The following is an 18,182-nucleotide window of genomic DNA, read 5'->3' on the forward strand; positions in this document are numbered from 1 at the left end:
CAGCTTACACATCCAGGATCATCTCCCACCTACCATCTAACTGCTGAATCAAGTCATGGCTTCGCACCCAAGCCAGCCTCACACTTTTAACAAGGATGGGTGCTGAGAAGGTGTATGGTAAGAGAAGAGCAGCTGGAATAGACAGTTATACCAAGGATTAAAAGTACCTGTGACATTTGCAAATCTCTCTTTGCCAGGGAAAGAGCCTGTCACAAAGCAGCCTCTGCCCACATTATTTGCTCTCCCACCCATTTCCTTTTAGTGCCAGAGAACATTGCTACATCGCCTTGTATGGGGTATGCCTTGTTATCATTATTATTTGAAGTTTTCCCTTTTTATTCAGGAGCTTGTGACATATAATAGCCTCACTGGCCCCTAGATTCTTCTTTCCAGGAAACTAGGCTGTGTTTTCTCCATCTTTCTTTCATGCCAGCTCTGTTCACAGCTTATTTTCTGAAACCCACCCAGGAGAAACACCAATGTTTTATGTCAGTCAACGACTATTTTACAGAAGAGAATAGCAATTTAACCCGAGTCAAATATTTAAACTACAATAAAAAGCAACCCTATGAATGGATAAACAAATCGTGATATATCCACACAACGGGATATTTCTCAGCCATAAAAAGGAATTAAGCGCTGACCCACAGTACAAAATGGATGGACCTTGAAAACATTACATCACACGAAAGAAGGCAGACACAAATTGTATGGTTCCATCTAAACGAAGTATCCAGAATAGGCAAATCCTTAGAGACAGAAAGTAAATTAGTGGTTGCCAGGGGCTGGGAGTATGGGGAGGGGGAGATTCGGGGAAGGGAAATGGCTACTTAATGGCTATGGGGTTTCCTTCTGGGGTGATGAACATGTTCTGGAGCTTGACAGCGGTGAAAGGTGCACAACACTGTGAATATACTAAATGCCACTAATGGTAAATTTGTGTTACATATATTTTACCATGATAAAAATTAATCACAGTTGACCCTTGAACAATACAGTTTGAACTGCACAGATCCACTTATACATGGATTCCCCCCCATAAATATACACTCGGCCCTCTGTATCCCTGGGTTTAAAATCCACAGATTCAACCAACCATGGATCAAAAACAGTATTTTCGATCCGTGGTTGGGAATCTGCAGATACAGATGGCCGACTCTATGCTTTGTGCTGTACCATTTTATATAAGGCACTCGAGCATCTGGGATTTTGGTGTGAGGGGATGTCCTGGAACCAATCCCCTGCAGACACCGATAGAGGACTGCCGTTTTGGGAGAGTTAAAAGGTATAAAAGGATTTTCAACGGCATGCAGGGTGGGCCGGTCAGTGCCCCTAACCCCTGAGTTGTTCAAGGGTTAACTATTACTATGAATTAAAAAAAAAAAAAAAGCAACCTTACCTGACACCGGAGAGGAACAAGCTCTAGCTGCAACCACAACACTGCTGATCTAATGAGGAGGGCTTTCCACCAGCTCCTCTTAACTTTGGCAGCGCATTAGAATCACCTGGACAGCTTTTTATTTTTATTTATTATTATTATTATTTTTGGGACAGCTTTTTAAAGCCTCCTACATCTGGACCCCACCCAGGATCTCAGGTTGGGCCAGGGACAAAGTTAGGAGTTATTGGAGATTCCACTTGCAGCCAGGGTTGAGAAATACTGCTCTAGACCAGCGGTTCTCAAAGTGTGGTCCCCAGATGGGCAGGATCAGCATCACCTGGGAACTTGTTAGAAATGCAGACTGCAGGGCTCTACCGAAAACCTACCGAATCAGACACTCTGAGGGTGGGGCCCAGCAACCTGTTTTCACAAGCCCTCCAGGGGATTCTGATGCCCACTAAAGTTTGACAACCACTATTGTGAGTTTTCTTCAACCAGTGAGTGTTTACTGAGCATCTACCATAAGTTTGGTAGATGTGAAAATAGAGACCTACTTTGACTCTCCTCTGTAGCTAGTTGGTTAGATTCTTGGAAAAGAACATGTACATTAAACTGAGACAAGCCTTTTTTATGGCTGAATAATATTCCATTGTATGTATATACCACATTTTGTTTATTCACTCGTGTTGATTTGCACTTGGGTTATTTTTCACCTTTTGGCTATTATGAATAGTTCTGCTATGAATATTGGTGTACAAGTATCTATCTGAGTCCCTACTTTGAAGTGCTTTGAGTCACTATACCTAGGAGAACTGCGAGTCATGTGATAATTCTATGTTTAACTTTTTAAGGAACCACCAGACTTTTCACAGCGGCTGCACCATTTTATATTTCCACCAGAATGTGTGTTTGGGGTGATGGGAAATGTTCTGGAAATGGATGGTGGTGATGGTCGCACAACACTGTGAATGCATTTAATGCCACTGGTGTCACTCAAAAAAAGGTTAAAATAATAAATTTTGTTATGTATATTTTACCACACACAAAAAAAGATTAATGAAATGAGCCATGAAAACAGGTTTAGAAACAGTTATGTTCCTCATGGTCAACATTGAATAAAATTCTTTTTCAAGATGGTAGAGCAGGGACGTCATAGAAATTGCAGCGTGAGGTGAGTCTCTTGAAGATGGTAGAGCAGGACACATGGCTCTACCGTGGACTTAGCGTTTTCACATCTACCACGACTCCTTTGGGAAGAGGTCAGAAAAGATCAAAGAGAGTAACATGTAGTGAGCCCTGACTGGTGACTTGGGCCTGGCTGGGTTTCATTCTTAAGGTTAGGCTGTTAACCATTTTAGGAACTTGTCTAACTATTTAGTGGTTCGTCATCGTTGTTCTTCAAGAACCATTTGTTGAACACTTTGACGAGACAGGCTCTGTAGTAGGAGTCAGGATACAAGAGTGAATGAGCCGAGAGCCTAGTGCAGTGGTTCTCAGCCTTCAGAGCATCAGAACCTGGTGGGCTTGTTCAATGACAGATGCCTGGCGCCACCTGCAGAGCTTCTGATTTGCAGGTCTGGGGCACAGCCTGAGAATCTGCATTCCTAACAAGTTCCCCGGTGGTGATGATGATGATGGTTGCCCAAAGACTACACTTTGTAAGCCCCTGGTCTACTAGGTAGAAAGGCATTCTTTTGGTAAGTGTAGGTGCTGCTAGGAAAAAGACATGCAAAGGGCTCTACAGGAGCACCGAGAAAGGGGTGAGAGGGGCAGGGAGAGGGTGTTTCAGGGAGATGGGAAGCAGCTCGGTGTGTCTGAAGAATGTTAGCAGCTCAGCACTGCTGTAATAAAATGTAGAGGTGAGACCGGGCTCAGAGAAGTCCAGAGAAGCAGCAGGGCTCCGCAATGAACACTCTGTAAGGCCAGAGAACCTGAGAGGGTGGCAACGAGGGAGGAGAAGAAGCAAACAGTTGTCACCCACTTACCTTTGGCAGCCTGGAATCCCCACCCTCCTGCCTAGAAAAGCCTTCCCTTCAGAAAGAGCTTGGCAGAGTTCTTATTAGAGAGGGAAGGTCTGTCTGGACATAGCAAAGGGGCGGGAGAGGACTTCCCAAGGGCTCGCAGAGAGTTGAGCGGGCGGCCGGTCTTGCAGCGGACCTCTTCTCCCTCCAGCCTGCACAGTGGGCCTCCACTGCCGTGGCTAAACCGGAAATGATGCCAGAAGCTGCTTGGGAGGACTCACGGAGACCCAGTCTCAGTCCTCCACCTCAAGCTGACCCAGACAAAACTGAAATAACAGAGACAACTTTGATATCAAGTATGGATAAAAGCATCTTTAGAAAATGTTTCTATTTGTATTGATCTATAAAATAAATTCCAAGGAAGAAGCAGGGGCCCACTGTGACAGTCCAGCTTGAAGCTTTATAAATAACAAGTCACCTTGACCCGCTAGCCCTTGCTCATACCCTGGCTCTGATTCATTTGTGACATGAAAAGCTTCAATGCCAGTTTGATTCCTTGGCCTCTGTTTGTTTATAATAAAATCATAAGACCTTATCCATCAATCATTAACCCACACCCCTGCTAGTCTCCTTTCCTTCTGGGCAGGATCTTGGGCTTTATGGCCATGACTCCCCACTGGACCAGCAGGAAAACAGGCAGAGTCAGCAGAAGGTATTCTGCAGGGGACCAGAATTCAGCCAAGGTGGACTCCATACTACCGACAGGCTGAGCCCACTGGACTTTTATGAGTAGCTGTATGTCTTTTAATCAACTTCAGAAGTAAACTTCAGGAGCTATAGCTATAAAGTATATATTAAACATATTTTGGAAATGTGGTCTCCACGTCCCACAACATCCTGAGGAGGTGTTGGTACTGAGATGGATTTAGAAAGTACACGAAGTCTGCCTTCCGCTCTGCAGTCCTGCAGCTTAGCCTTGTTCTCTGTGGCTGCAGCCACAGGACCACAACTGATGGATGACCCCCAGAGAGAGGAGTGTACCAGCCCCCTGAAAGAGGACCTTTCTAACAGAGGCGTGTACCTGAGCAGCTGCCGAACGGTTCCTGCTCAGCCTCCTCGTAGGGCAGCACCCAGCCTGGCCAACGGGAAGCCAGGTGAATCCTAGGTTCTCTCTGAGTCTTTACATCACATACACATAAAATATACAAGCTCTTTGCTGCTGCAGAGCCTCAGAGCTTGCTGTGCCTTCTGTCTGAAATGCTGTTCCTTGGGTTTTGCTCATGGTTGGCTCGATTCCATCCTTTCAGTGTCAACTTGAATGGCAGTTCCTCTGAGAAGCCTGTGTGCACCATCTGGCCCATTGTGGTCTCTCCACGTTTCTCCATCACAGCCCTTGCTAATTTCCTTCATGGCACAGTGATTGCAGACTGTACTTATTTATGTATTGGTTAGCTTGTTTGCTGATTTATAATTTATTATCAGTCTCTCCCACTGGACCGTAAGCTCCGTGAGGACAGAGACCAGATCTATTGTATTCTCCATTGTGTCTTCAACACCTCATACAGTGCTTGCACATAGTAGGCACATTTGTTGAATAAATAAATTTATTAACTTCAAAACTAAATAGCACTTCAAGGAAGGTATTTAGCGATTTTCTCCTTCATTCAACATTTGAATACTCATTTTTATTGCAAATATGATGTATTTTATTAAATGTGTATTCGAATTTGAGACACAGCCTGCGATCACTTTCAAATATACATGCCAGGACTAGCTACATTTTCAATATAGTCAGATCCCCTAATACAAAACAAACTTTGGGGGCTGACCAAAAGCTTTTATTGTACTGAAATTTTGACTCCATGTGTGTCAATATCCAGAATGTGTAAACTTTAACACTAGTTTTATCCATTGGGGTAAGTTTTGATCTGACTGTGCTTTGGTAGCCAGTCCAAAGGGTCACGCCCTAGAGCCAGTGGTCCAGGACTGACTCCAGGCGCTGTTTGCTCAAGCATTCACACAGACACTGAGGGGATCTACCTCAGAGAGTACAACCACCGAGAAATGTTGGGGGCAGCTGGTAGGTCTGAGAGGCTGACTTAGAAAGGCCCAAAAGGACAAACCTCGAGTAGAATCATCAAAATGTGGTATCTTTTTTTGGTCCAGACTCATCAGATACAGTTCAAGTTACAAATAATATTTATTTTCATTAAAATTTTTATTATTCTTGACATGGGATACACGGTCAGTGAGAAATAGTAATCAGTGAGAAATAGTAATCAAGCTGTACCAGTAATTACATAGTTCTTGTCTTCTAAGGAGCTCTATGTGCTTTGATTAGTATAATATAGGCTATAATGTGTATGTACCGGGTGTATAAGAAATTACTCAACCTATAAAATTTTTACTACCTGAAACTAATATAATATTGTACGTCAACGGTAATAAAAAATAAATTAAAATTTTTTTTACTTACCCTTATATCATGTCTGCAAAAATGGTCACAAAATAATAAAATTATCCTTCATTTACGCACAAATTATTTGCCCAAGACAGTAATGAGCGTGTGTGTGTGTGTGTGTGTGTGTGTGTGTGTATTAAGTACCCCATGTTGAAGAAAGATGAAAGAGGGACTTATAGATAAGTAGAAACTTACGAGACATATTAATCAGTCACAATACGTGGACTTTATTTGGACTCTGACTCAAACTGTTAAATAAATTTGTGAGACCACTGGGCAAGTGTGAACACTCACTGATATTTGATGACATTAAGAAATTATTAGCAGTTTGCAGATGTTAAAAGGATATTGTGGTTATTTTTTTTTACGGGTTCTTTTCTTTAGTTATACATAAGCATCCACAGAGTTTTTTCAGAGTAATCCAACAGAGGGAGAAATGGATGGGGGGATTGATGAAAGTAAACTAATCATGAATAGGCAGGTACTGGGGGTCATACTGTTTATTTCTGTATCTGCTTTGGAATTTTCTTTAATTAAGTTTTAAAATAAGACACAGGTGTATTAAGGAAAATAACCAAATATAAGTTCATTTGAAATTTTCCCTGAAAAAATTCTGGTCCTTGGGTGATGCAAATCTTGCACCCTGAGCCTCCTGATTCCCAATCAGAAATCACTAGAGGCATTTTGAGCTGTGCCATATTAATCTCTTGTTACATTTCAAAACAGAAATCCGGTCCACTTCTGTTTTGCCTAAAGCAGAAAAAGTCATGAACTGGAAAGACATAATGCCTCGATTTTTATGTGGAAAAACAAACTGGGAGATACACATGATCTCCTTTATCACGATCACGGGAGGAATCCAACCCACTGAGGAAGCAAAGTCAAAACTCAAGAGACAAGTCACATTTTTACAGTAGCTGGACATAAATGCTTCTCTTGGAAGCCAGGCCAGTCCTAAGGGAGGTCTTCTGGCAGCAGAGCACGTGGCATGAGTGTGAGCACAAAGCTGAGACTGAGTTGAAAAATTACCGCCTGAGCTGTAGCTGCCAGCGAAGACGCCAGTGTCTCTGTGGTGGCGAGTCACACCTTGTCCAGGCGGAGTCTGGGGGCAGAAAGGAGTCTGCTGCCGACACCCTGATACTGGTTGTCCTGGTACCCACCCATGTGGCACCTCTCTCACTCATTTACAAGCCTCAAAGATGGAGGCTGCTTTGATAATGTCCCCAGCCGTGCAAGAAGGGGACAGCAGCTATGATATGCTGGTGGAGGGTCCTATGAAATGCCACGAAGCCTCATACTTGGCAGGCCATCTCCCAGGCTATAGGTCAGCAACCAGATTTCTTTTTCAATGAGTGGTCCCGAACAGGACAAATCCTCATGCAGGTAAACCAGAGAGCTAGGAGGGTAAATTTTGAACTTGAGTAAGTGACACCATTTTCCTTTTCTTTTTTTGAGGGGAAAAAATTGTATTGGGGAATGGAAGGCTAGGAGAATACAGGTGCGTGCTTCCCTGGTGAGGAACAAGCACAAAATTAGCAGGAGCATCCAGCTCAGTAAACATGAGAGGGCCTGCTTTTGTGCCAGGCATTTTGGGTAAGGCAGGGATGGATGAGACATGGTCCTTGCCTTTAAGGAGAGCACAGGAAAGGGAGGAGAAAGGTGCACAAGATCTCTTGAGTAAATATTGAAACAGAAGGGCATGTAAGTCCTGTGACCCAGGCAAGGTAACTGTTAACAAGCCGAAGTCTAACTTTGGGCAAGTCAGTTAATCTCAAAATATTCATCTATAAAATGGTTAATTCTTGCCTTGCTGATCCTGTAGAGTCGTAGAGTTGTAAGGACCAAGACTACTAAAATAACATAAAGGAAGGAAGGGAGGGAGGGAGGCAGGGAGGGAGGGAGGGGAGGAAGGAAAGAAGGAAGGAGGGAGGGAGGGAGGGAAGAAGAGAGGGAGGGAAGGGAGGAAGGAAGGAATAAGCGTCAGCAGCTGCAGGAGGAATCCAAAAGGCTTTTCAGACCCTCTGCCCTGAGAGCCTGACTGACGCTCAAGGACGAGCGCCCCCTGTGGCCGGCAGCCAAGACCCATGGCAGGTTCCTGAAGCAGACGCTGCCCACTCTCCAGCCAGCCCCGGGAACAGAGGTGCCCTGTGCCCTCGTTTCCACAGCTGGTTCCCACTGGGCACCTTGTCACATGCCCAGGAGCTGCCTTGGCATGAGCAACCCTCTCCAACTCGTTCAAACTCGCCTGCTTCAGAGTGTGAAGGCGCTTAATCCTAGTAATCTCAATAAATCTCAGGGTTTGCGAGCCAGCAGGAAGTTCCGGAACAGCGTGTCCAATCCTCGCATTTGTACGAAGGGCAAAGGAGACTTAGGCAGGGAATGTGACCTGATGGAGGTCACTCACTGAGGTGGTGGGACAGCAGGTGCTGGAATCTTGTTCCCTGGACTCTCCTGGTCCAACAGAGCTGCTTCAGTTTCCCAGGACGAGTTTGCCACCACTGACTGCTTTTATAACCTTGGTCTTTCCGGTCCCTAAATACAGAATGTAGCCTAACATCCAAGAAAGAATACTTAGGGCAAAATAAAAGAGAACAATTCCTCCTGATAACCCTTTCCCAAGCTCTCTGCTCTTTGGGGTCTTTCATTCTTTGGGAAAATGTTTCCTGAATGCATTATTCATGTGACATTAAATCACAACATGAGTTCACAGAGATGGCAATGAGATGTCCTGGTCCCCAAGGAGTTCTTGGTTTAGTTATTACTAAAATGCCATCTTCATGAAACCTTTTGGAACCCTTGCTCTGGGAAAAGAAAGTCCTTCTTCTAACCCAGTTCCCTTTAGTCATGCATTCAAGGAGAAATCTCATTGCTACGCCTCCTGACTGCCTGTGTTTCCATCCATGCCTGTCTGGCAGCTTCTGCCACCTTGACTGTGAGCTCAGGTGGTATTGTGAGCAGAGAAAAGACTGGCAGCCTTGCTCTGGAAGGCTTACCATCGGTGCATGTCCTCTTCCTGACCCTTAGCATTTGCATGATACCTCCGGGTTGCTTCATCTCTGTTCCCTGCTGTCTCTAAAGAATTTGGTTTTGCCCTCAGCTGAATAACTGTCTTCCTGCAGTTTGCCCCTGGGGTGACTGCTTTGTGTTCTCCAGCCACTTTCTCCCCTAGTCATCTTGGTGTAGTTGAGTTGCCTTGAGTCTAGGGCTTTGAGGCCTTGGAAATAAAAACAATGTAGTTCAGTGGAAACTCTGACATATGCAAGTAAGAAAACTGATATCCAGTGAAGGTTGGACTACAGATTCTGAATTTCCTTCAAGCTCTATTTCTGAAAAAGTATTTCCAAAGGTTGACAGCCTGAAAACAACTAGTAGGGTGCTACTGTGTGTGTCCAGACCTAGGACCAACTCCTAGCACCATTTTCAATGAATGTGGGCACCAAGTTTTGCTCCTGAGTCTCCCTATTCACAGATGAGGGCCCCTTTTTAGGGAACAAGATGTAGGAAATAGTGGGCCAGTAAGCACACTTACACACTTGTGAAATGGTGCTATTGTCTGTGGAAGGGTTCCCAGAACTGGTGTGCCTTTCACCTATGCTCTAGTTAAGACCCTTCCTTATACTAAATTACTAAAGGATGGACCCCAGATGGCAATGCTTGGTTCCCAACTCTGAGAGAGCCCACAGGGCACCACGATTCTACTCTAACGAGCCATGACATGCCAATTATTTGCTTTTCTGGAGAAACCTCAGCTTGAAAATCCGTTTAATTACCATGGGAGATAATCTTTTAAATATAGCTTTACATTCTTGAACGACTTTTCCCTGTTGGAGTAAGAAAGTTTATCTGAACATGGGATTGGATTGTTTATTTTCATTTCCAGAGGAAGGACTATTACCTGGTAGTTAGCAAGAAGCCTGAGCCCTGGAGGATTTATTTTTTAAGTCTGTTCCTTCTCACTGATAGTTTGCCAATTATATTGTAATAATTCGCTTGTAGTATTACCATACTTTCCCCCCAGCATAAACCTTTCATTTAGCTCTGTGACTCCAGGCCCATCCTTGATATTTCTCAAGCATCCCTTTCAAGTTGGGTTCTACACTTACCTTAGACGTGGGTATCAAGAGCCAATGTCCTCAAGGACTTCCTCTCAAGAAGATCATACCTGTAAATCCATTCGCCTCAAAGACCTACCTTGAGTTACAGTCAGTCAGACACTAATTTTTGCAACCTGGAACATCCCAGTGGATTTATTAAATTCTTCCCCACTAGAAAACAAGTTTGGCCAGAGGGGTCCTAGGGTTGTGTTCACCTCGACAGCCCAAAGACCCACAGCAATCCCTGTTTATAATAGGTGTTCAATAAACAGTTGCTCAATTGCTGCAAGTCAGCAGGTCTTCAGGTGGAGAGGATGTGTCTTGTGTCAAAATACGAACAATGTACAAAATGAAGCAGAGCTTGGTAGGCGCTCGTCCCTGGCATGGGGCTGTTCTCGTCCTCTCTTCCCCACATCACTTTAAGAGCAAGTGGTCTTGAGGCATTGGCTGGGCCTGATTCTATAGGCTGAGATCACTGGGCCTTGAAGAATATACCCCTGCAGATTAAGAAAAGGAAAGGAAAAGAGTGATTGCATTGAACACGGAATTAGAAGGTGAGAGAAAAACAATTTGTGGAAAACTGATTAAATCTTGGGCTTGAATCTCTCTTTCCAGGTCCTGACAGGGAGAAGAGCTGGTCTAAGAACTACCCATCATGTGGGGGCCTGCTGCAGTCCCCCATAGACCTGCACAGTGACATCCTCCAGTATGATGCCAGCCTTGTGCCCCTGGAGTTCCAAGGATACAATGTGCCTGCCAACGAGCAATTTATCCTGACCAACAATGGCCATTCAGGTGAGGGAGACACCTCACAGATGTGCGGGGGCGATATCTGAGCTTCAATCTGCCAGGGAGGGGGCTTCAGTGAGGGAGGAGCAGAGGGGAGCCCTTGGGGGAGGCCCAAACCACTTTCTCTAGGGAGTGTTGGAGGCCCTGGGCTCGGGCTGTGCTGCCAGGGCAGCACCTCTCAGAAGCATATCGCTTGGGATGGGAGAGGGGGCAGGCCTGAGCCCCTTAGCCCATTGGCTGTGCTGCAGGAGTGGATTCTTAGGCATCACAAACACAAGCAGCCACACAGTTCATGTGGGTGCACAGCCAAGCTTTGGAGTCAAACCAACCTGGATTTGAACCCCAGCTTGACTACTTAGGAGTCATGAGACTCTGTGTGAGAATTTTAACCTCCTCGAGCTTTCACCTGGAAAATGGGCATATTGGTGGGTACTGTGAAGACTAGAGATTATGTATGTTGGGCTCTGGCATAGAGTGGATGCTTTATAAATAGCAGTCATTATTGTTGTTGTTATAGAATCTACAGCTTGGCAGGTACTGCATTAAAGGTTCTATCTTCATAGCCAGGTGTGTAATACATGGATATATAAATAAACATCCATCCCTTGGTCTAGTATTAGTGTTCCTGCCATCATTTCTGAAAGGGAATCATGAAGGGGATGGTACCGCTGGAATTGCTTCAGTGAAATAGGTATATTCCCAGGGAAAGAAGCCAGGTCTGCGGGCCCACAGGCTGTATTCCTGGTCTCCACCTTGCTGCATCCACCTGCCCCCCACGCCCCCCCCCCCAGTCTGAGCCCTGGGCAGGTATTGGCTCTGAAAACTACTGCTCCACTCCCCACAGTGAAGCTGAAGCTGCCCCCAGGCATGCACATCCAGGGCTTCCGGTTCCGCTACAGTGCCACGCAGCTACACCTGCACTGGGGGAACCAGAATGAGCCCCACGGCTCCGAGCACACTGTCGGTGGGAAGCACTTTGCTGCGGAGGTGAGTGGGGTGGCCAGGCTGGCGGACACTGTCTGGCGGTGGGTGGCCTGGCATCCTTCCACTTGGCTGGTATGCAGACAAGATCAGAGCACGGGGGAGGTGGGGGTGGGGGCTGCCTTCGACCTCCACACCCATGCCTGGCCCTCTCAGGAGCACAGGAAGGTACAGCCACTCTGGCCACCCTGCAGCTCCTCTGTGGTGCCCTGGTCCTGTCCCTCTCCTGCACATGCTGAGGTTGTCCTACGTCTTTTACTGAGTAATGCTGTTCAGAAGGAAGAGTGCTCCCAGGGAGCACAGTGGGACACATGGTCCTTTTCTAGACCTCACCCTTCTCTTTGCACAGACTAAGATCCCACCAGCTTGTCTGGCTGATGCATCCCCCTGCTGAATCATACTGGGCTAATTGCTCCCCGTCTTTTTTCCCATGCCATGCTGTTCGCATAGGTCTTTCCCAACCCATCTTTCCTTTCCCTGGACATGGATTATCCCTAGGACTTGGAGACCCAGGGCCAGAGCTAGTCGGCCACAAATCAAGGGATGACTGGCATCGTAATGTACTGGGCATCATGGCACCAGAGACTCACTGAGGATAGCTTGGGACATCAGCGTAGCATTGTGTGATGTCACCCCGAGGCACAGACCCAAAATGCCAAAGGAAAACAGGAAGAGACTCAGAGCTTTGGACCTGCACTACAAGTGTGCAATGGGGAGGGGTGTAGAGTTGCTCCATTTCAGAGCTCCTGTGGACTTGAACTTGGGGGTGTGGTTCTGGATGTTTACAGGGCAATACAAGGAGATAAATGCTACTGATCAGCCAGTGGAACCCACAGTAAATAATGACATGACCACTGTCCTCTGTTCTTAATGGCTGAACTGCTTAATGTCTCAGGCTAATTATAGGTTGAGTTACAAGGGTGGAGGGACTATAATTCTGCTCCAAAATGAGGGCACTACTGGAGGTGCACATATTTCAGACCAGGCCCCTCTCTACATTTCCAGGACTGCGATTTCTTCCAGGCTACTTGCAACGTGGAGGCTTCTACTTTCCCATGGGGAATAAAGAAGGAGTTAGGTGTAGGCTGAGAGGGTTTGGACATTTTAAAATATTTCTAGTTATCATATTTTCTGCTATTGAGTCACATCATCAGACCGAGAGTCTGATGACGATGGACCGTAAATGGCAATGATAGAGAAAAATGCATCAAGTTAACCCTAGAGTGGCAGATCCTTAGAGTGGATGGTCTTCTTCTGCATTGAGTCTATATAAGAAGATTCTCTTAATCCCCTCAGCAGGAAATTCCCTTCTGTTTGTATTAGTCTTCACCTCCTCTGGATTTAAGCTGAACCTAGTGAGGAAAGTGCTAAGACAGACCGCAAGTTCAAAGGTCAGCTGTAAAAAGAAATAAGGATGAAGGACCTCTGGGGTTTTACCCACATAGAATTCTGCTCCATTTGTCCAAGCGATGCCAGGCCAAGATGTGTGTGAGTGTGGTGGGGGGGGGCAGGCAGGGGGTGGGGGCAACGCTGGAGGCTACACCCTTCAGGGGGAACGACGGTGACGTAGGAGCCCCAAAGACATCCTTAATAGAGGACCACTTAAAAGAAGCAATACTTCGAAATAATTTTTAAAAATTCGAAAGGGCCACTTGAAAATTGGGGAACAATGAGCTGTAGTCAATAAAATATTCTTGAATTCTATTTATAACCACAGAAGATGGGAAAAGAGATGAATAAAGAGAGATAAAAATATCAGTGTGTCCTAGCCCCAAGAGGCAAATAATCAACAAAAATGCATGTGTCATATCTATAACTCTATCTACTAATGTAGTTTTTTGGAGAACAAGTGACACCACCTTTAAGATTAAAAATCAGGTTAAACATTGTCAGAATTTGTCATAATAATGTCTTCCTGCTTGCCAAGACTTTTTAAACCTAAGGTTTCTCAAACACTCCTCTCTCCCTCACTTCAACAATGACAAATAATTTCTGCTTTGAACAAATGAGGTTAGAATTTTATTTTGTAAAGGTAAAAGTCTACATTCATGGAGTAACATTCCTGCTTCATGGCCTTTCAAATATGGCTGATAAAACCTTTATAAAAGCCATGCTATGATTTTTCTCCACCTGAGGGATAAATATGTCCTGCTCTGGATACAAATACGATTAAGTTACAGTTGGAGGCTTGCTGTCCCCGCCCCCACTGCTTCCAGGTCAAGGGCAGAGCACCCAGGCTGAGGCTAGGCTAGCTACACGAGACCATTTTGCCCCAGGATCCAGGACAAGTAAGAAAAATCAGAAGGAAGAAGTATTCCAAAGTACCCAGGCTTTGTCATGATGGCTACTATAAAAACCCATTCATTCATTCATTCATTCATTCATTCATTCATTCAATATCTATTATGCACCTGGTACTTTCCAGGCACCATATCAGACACTGGGATACAATGAGTGAATAAGATGGACAGTCTACCCTGGCGAAGTCTGCAGTCCAGAGGACTGAAGGAAAAGGGAAACTGGGGAGACCTAATATACCTGGGAGGGGTCTGTCCTCCCCGTTGGATTCCACTCTTCTGCAAAAGCAAAAGGTTCCCATGAGTTGCCCATCCCTTATGAGTGGCTTCTCGCCCACTGCAGCTGCATATTGTCCATTATAACTCGGACCTGTACCCCAATGCCAGCACCGCCAGTAACAAGTCAGAAGGCCTCGCTGTCCTGGCTGTTCTCATAGAGGTAAGAGATGTTAAGGGATTTTTGCATGAAATTTGAAGGTGGGATGATATCCGACTCGGCATTTGGTTCCATGCACAGCCATCTGTTGGATGTATGTAGCTCACTCCTGTTCTGGCTATGTCTTGCCTCTAGAGCAGGGGGTGTTCCCTGATAGGGTTCTTTCTCTCTTGGCCTGGAGATGGCACTTTCTGCATCTGGGCAGCAGAAATAGGCATGTCCTTTGTGACACTAGAAAAATGAGCCCTAGTCCCTGGTCCTATTGCATAACGCATGGAATCTCCCAGTTGGATAGGACCTGTGTGTCAGAGGGGAGGGGGAATCACTCAATGCTGCCCCATCAGATGCCTGAACCCCTGATACAACTCCTGGTACCCAAGTTCCATCCTTTATATGGACCCTGGAATGAGCTCCTCCCTTAATCCCAGGACATGGGAATGTCTCCTGATTCACTTACACTGTTTTTCCCTAGTGAGGAAATATGTACCTTGTTTCTCAACACGCTTACCTGCCTGACTTGTTTTGCATGAACTCAAGCTCCCTTCAGTTCTGGTTAGAAAACATGCTAGTTGTGGCCTTCAGGCTCACAGCCAAATAATCAGGAGCATAAGCTCTATCCCTTGCCCTGGGATACTAAAGCCCCAGTGCCTTGAGCTGAAAATAGGACGTCCTGAGATGCAAGGGGGCAGGGCCATTACACCAACCCCCTCCCAGCCTAGTCTACAATTGTCCTAGTAAAGTGCATCCTATAAGAAGGGCTTGGCAGCGGCGACCACGTACCCCCAGCCCAGCCTTCCCATTAGCAACTGTCAACCCAGGCTCAGCCAATAGAATTCTGTCAGCATTCAACAGCCCTGTCTCTGTTGCAGACGGGCTCCTTCAATCCATCCTATGACAAGATCTTCAGTCACCTTCAAGATGTAAAGTACAAAGGTGAGTGGTCCTGGGATGCTAATTCAAACTTTGCTGGAGAAGGATGTAGTCAGCCCTATATGACCTGGAGACAAACGAATGCAGGGGGCGGTGGCTGTCTGTGACCAGGCCCTTGTGTCCGAGGGCCCAGAAAGGGACTAGTTCATGTTTCTAGGCTGAGTCATATGTTCAGCTGCACATCTGCCATGGGGAGCAGGACCGACACCCCCCCCCCCAACATGTCTCTCCAGGCCAAGAAGTGTTCATTCCAGGTTTCAGCATTGAAGAGCTGCTTCCCGAGAGACCCGCTGAGTACTACCACTACAAAGGGTCCCTGACCACCCCTCCTTGCCACCCCTCTGTGCTCTGGACGGTTTTCAGGAACCCTGTGCAAATTTCCCAGGAGCAGGTAACTGGTGCCCCTCCAAGTCAGAGACCACGGGCTATCACCCATATCGTAATCAACGACTCGGTGTCCTTAGAATTTCACTGGCAGCTATTCAAAACCTCTCCAAATACCGCAGGTGCTTGGAAGTGCTGCAGAAATTACAGGTTGAGCTTCAGACGCGGAGCTATCAAACAGAGCTAGGACAATGAATCCATCTCCACAGTTCTTTAAAAAAAGAATTGCTAAACTATATTTCCTAATATATCCCTCAGTGGATGGTGTTCACCTCCCAGGCAGGAGAGAGCAGGGTTCCTTTACAGAGGCAGAATAAAGATAGGAGTCACTTAAATTGTTTAACCAACCAGGGAGCTGGGATTGACAGTGAGTAAGTGAGGGTCTCTGCCCTCAAGAAGCTCACAGTCTAACGCAAAACTGGGGATCAGAATCCTTAGCAATCATCTCTAACCCTATCATTTTACAGGTGATGAAAGTGAGGGTTAGAAAAAAAGAATCTTGAAGGATCACCACTGATTAGTGACAGAGCTAAGACCCAAAGTCAGATCTGAGTTCCAGGTCACTGCCCGTCCCTCTATGTCACAGCCTCAGCTCATCAAGAAGAAAAAGGGCTTCCAGGAGCTGGGCGGCCAGGGGCAATGCTGCACACTGGCTCGTGGCCCACCCCAGCCTTTATCCTAATTGCTGCTCCTGCGTTTTTACTACGAGCTGCTGATCTGTGTAACCGAGATAAAGGACAGCTAGTAGGTGGACAGGAATAAAGCCGTGATGCATCAAGAGATACAATGTGCAGGGAAAGCAGTAACATCCTAACCCGGAAAGTGCCTTGGAAACAGGTTATATAATCTATGTAGATGCAGGAAAATTCCCTGGAAGTAGCAGTCAGATGACCTGTGAAACTCTTGCTTCCCTCTTTTTGTTCCTTCTGATGGCACCATCAGAATAAGCCCCCAAGCCCCTCTGATTTAGAGATGGTTTCCAAATCAGGCTCAGGAGAGCAGTGCAGTCTCCAGGAGAGGCTGAGGATCCCCTCTAGCACCCCAGGTTCCCCTCCCTGCAGGGCAGATTTCAGGTGGTAACAGCACTAACCTTCCCCCAAGTGTCAGGATGTGGGAAAACAAACCCACTCAGTCGGTGCCCAGTCACCCAGATGCTCGCAGGGTAGCAGAGCAGTTCTCCGGCTTTCCCACTGCTTTCTACTGTCTCTGCCTAGGCCCTGGAGGTGAGAGCTGGCAGTCTCTTCCCCACTGAAATCAGGCAAGGGACCTGTCACTCTGTCTACAGGGTGTGTTTCTGCTCTTCTTTCCGAAGTTGCTGGCTTTGGAGACAGCTTTGTATTGCACACACAAGGATGACCCATCCCCCAGAAAAATGGTCAACAACTTCCGGCGGGTCCAGAAGTTTGATGAGAGGCTAGTGTACATCTCCTTCCGACAAGGTAAGGAGATGCAATCAGGGAGGGGGGTGCGGTTAGGGGGTGCGGACAAGTCCATTTTGTATGAAGTCCGGTGCCCCGCCCTCGGGCTTTGTCCCCGATGCCCTTAGATGGGTTAAGAGCACTCTGGCTGCCCAAGGAATCAGGGTACATGAGGAGCTACTGGGTGTGGGCTTACTGAGGTCTCCCTTCACTGCTCTTGACTTCCCTGAGCCTTTGCAGGGAAGCACGAGGCAGAACCTCCAGGTGCATGGACCAGAACCCTCATTAAGTCTGGGAGTCTCCCACAGATGGGGAAGAGAGGCAGTTCTGGGGGACCTGTCTGCTCTGGAGAACTACCCCTTCCTCTAAGACAAATGCCAGGACCCTTTTCATGAGATCACTCTGCTAACTTCTTATCTGAGGCTTTCTGGCATCAAGGCCCATCTTCAGTCTTGCCAGGTGACCGCCAATGTCCAGGGACGCTCCTTTGTAAGGAGCCACATCTGTGGCCACAAGCTGCTCGTGGTCTCATGTAGCAGGCTCATCAGGCAAGAAGCCATCGGCATTCCCTGCCTTTTTGTCTCAGCTTCTTGAAACTTGCGTAAGCACAAGCACACAGGCTCTATCCTGAATGAAACGCAACAGTTGGGTGTATCCCTAATGCTATGAAATCTCAGCTCTTCCTTTTAAATCCATACCCATAACTCCCCAGAAGGACATTTAACATGATTACCTGCTCAGGACCCACGTCCGTCCTGCAGGAGGCGAGGGCCGGGAAAAGGGTAAGGGAGCGCTCTTGGGCCCACATCCTTCTTCAAACCTCCGAGTTTCCTTTCTCACTGTAGATGCTTGAGTTGCTCCCAGTTTCGGAGTTTCAGGTGTCAGCAGCAGCTCTATCTCCTTATACATCACATAACTGCAATGGCCCAGGTGTTCGTATTTAGACGGCCCATTCACCCACTTGTCAGAGAATTAGCTCTCGTCTCACCCGGTGCACCTTTTTCTCGTTCCTTTCTTCTTGGGTGAGATTATTACTATCGCCTACTAAGC

General features: G+C 46.5%; 1 protein-coding gene across 3 annotated transcripts in view; it reads left to right on the forward strand.

Annotated features, from left to right (window-relative positions):
* Positions 1-18,182, forward strand: part of CA12 (carbonic anhydrase 12) — a 50,562-nt gene that overhangs the window by 20,099 nt on the left and 12,281 nt on the right. For all 3 annotated transcript variants that reach the window (XM_074327608.1, XM_019755374.2, XM_019755373.2), the window contains exons 3-8: positions 10,513-10,692; positions 11,531-11,673; positions 14,308-14,403; positions 15,270-15,333; positions 15,564-15,721; positions 17,027-17,153. In XM_074327608.1, coding sequence (XP_074183709.1) covers positions 10,513-10,692; positions 11,531-11,673; positions 14,308-14,403; positions 15,270-15,333; positions 15,564-15,721; positions 17,027-17,153 — 768 coding nt within the window. The remainder of the gene's footprint in view (positions 1-10,512; positions 10,693-11,530; positions 11,674-14,307; positions 14,404-15,269; positions 15,334-15,563; positions 15,722-17,026; positions 17,154-18,182) is intronic.

Source organism: Rhinolophus sinicus, linkage group LG03 (genome assembly GCF_036562045.2).
Source record: "Rhinolophus sinicus isolate RSC01 linkage group LG03, ASM3656204v1, whole genome shotgun sequence".
NCBI classification, from domain to species: domain Eukaryota; kingdom Metazoa; phylum Chordata; class Mammalia; order Chiroptera; family Rhinolophidae; genus Rhinolophus; species Rhinolophus sinicus.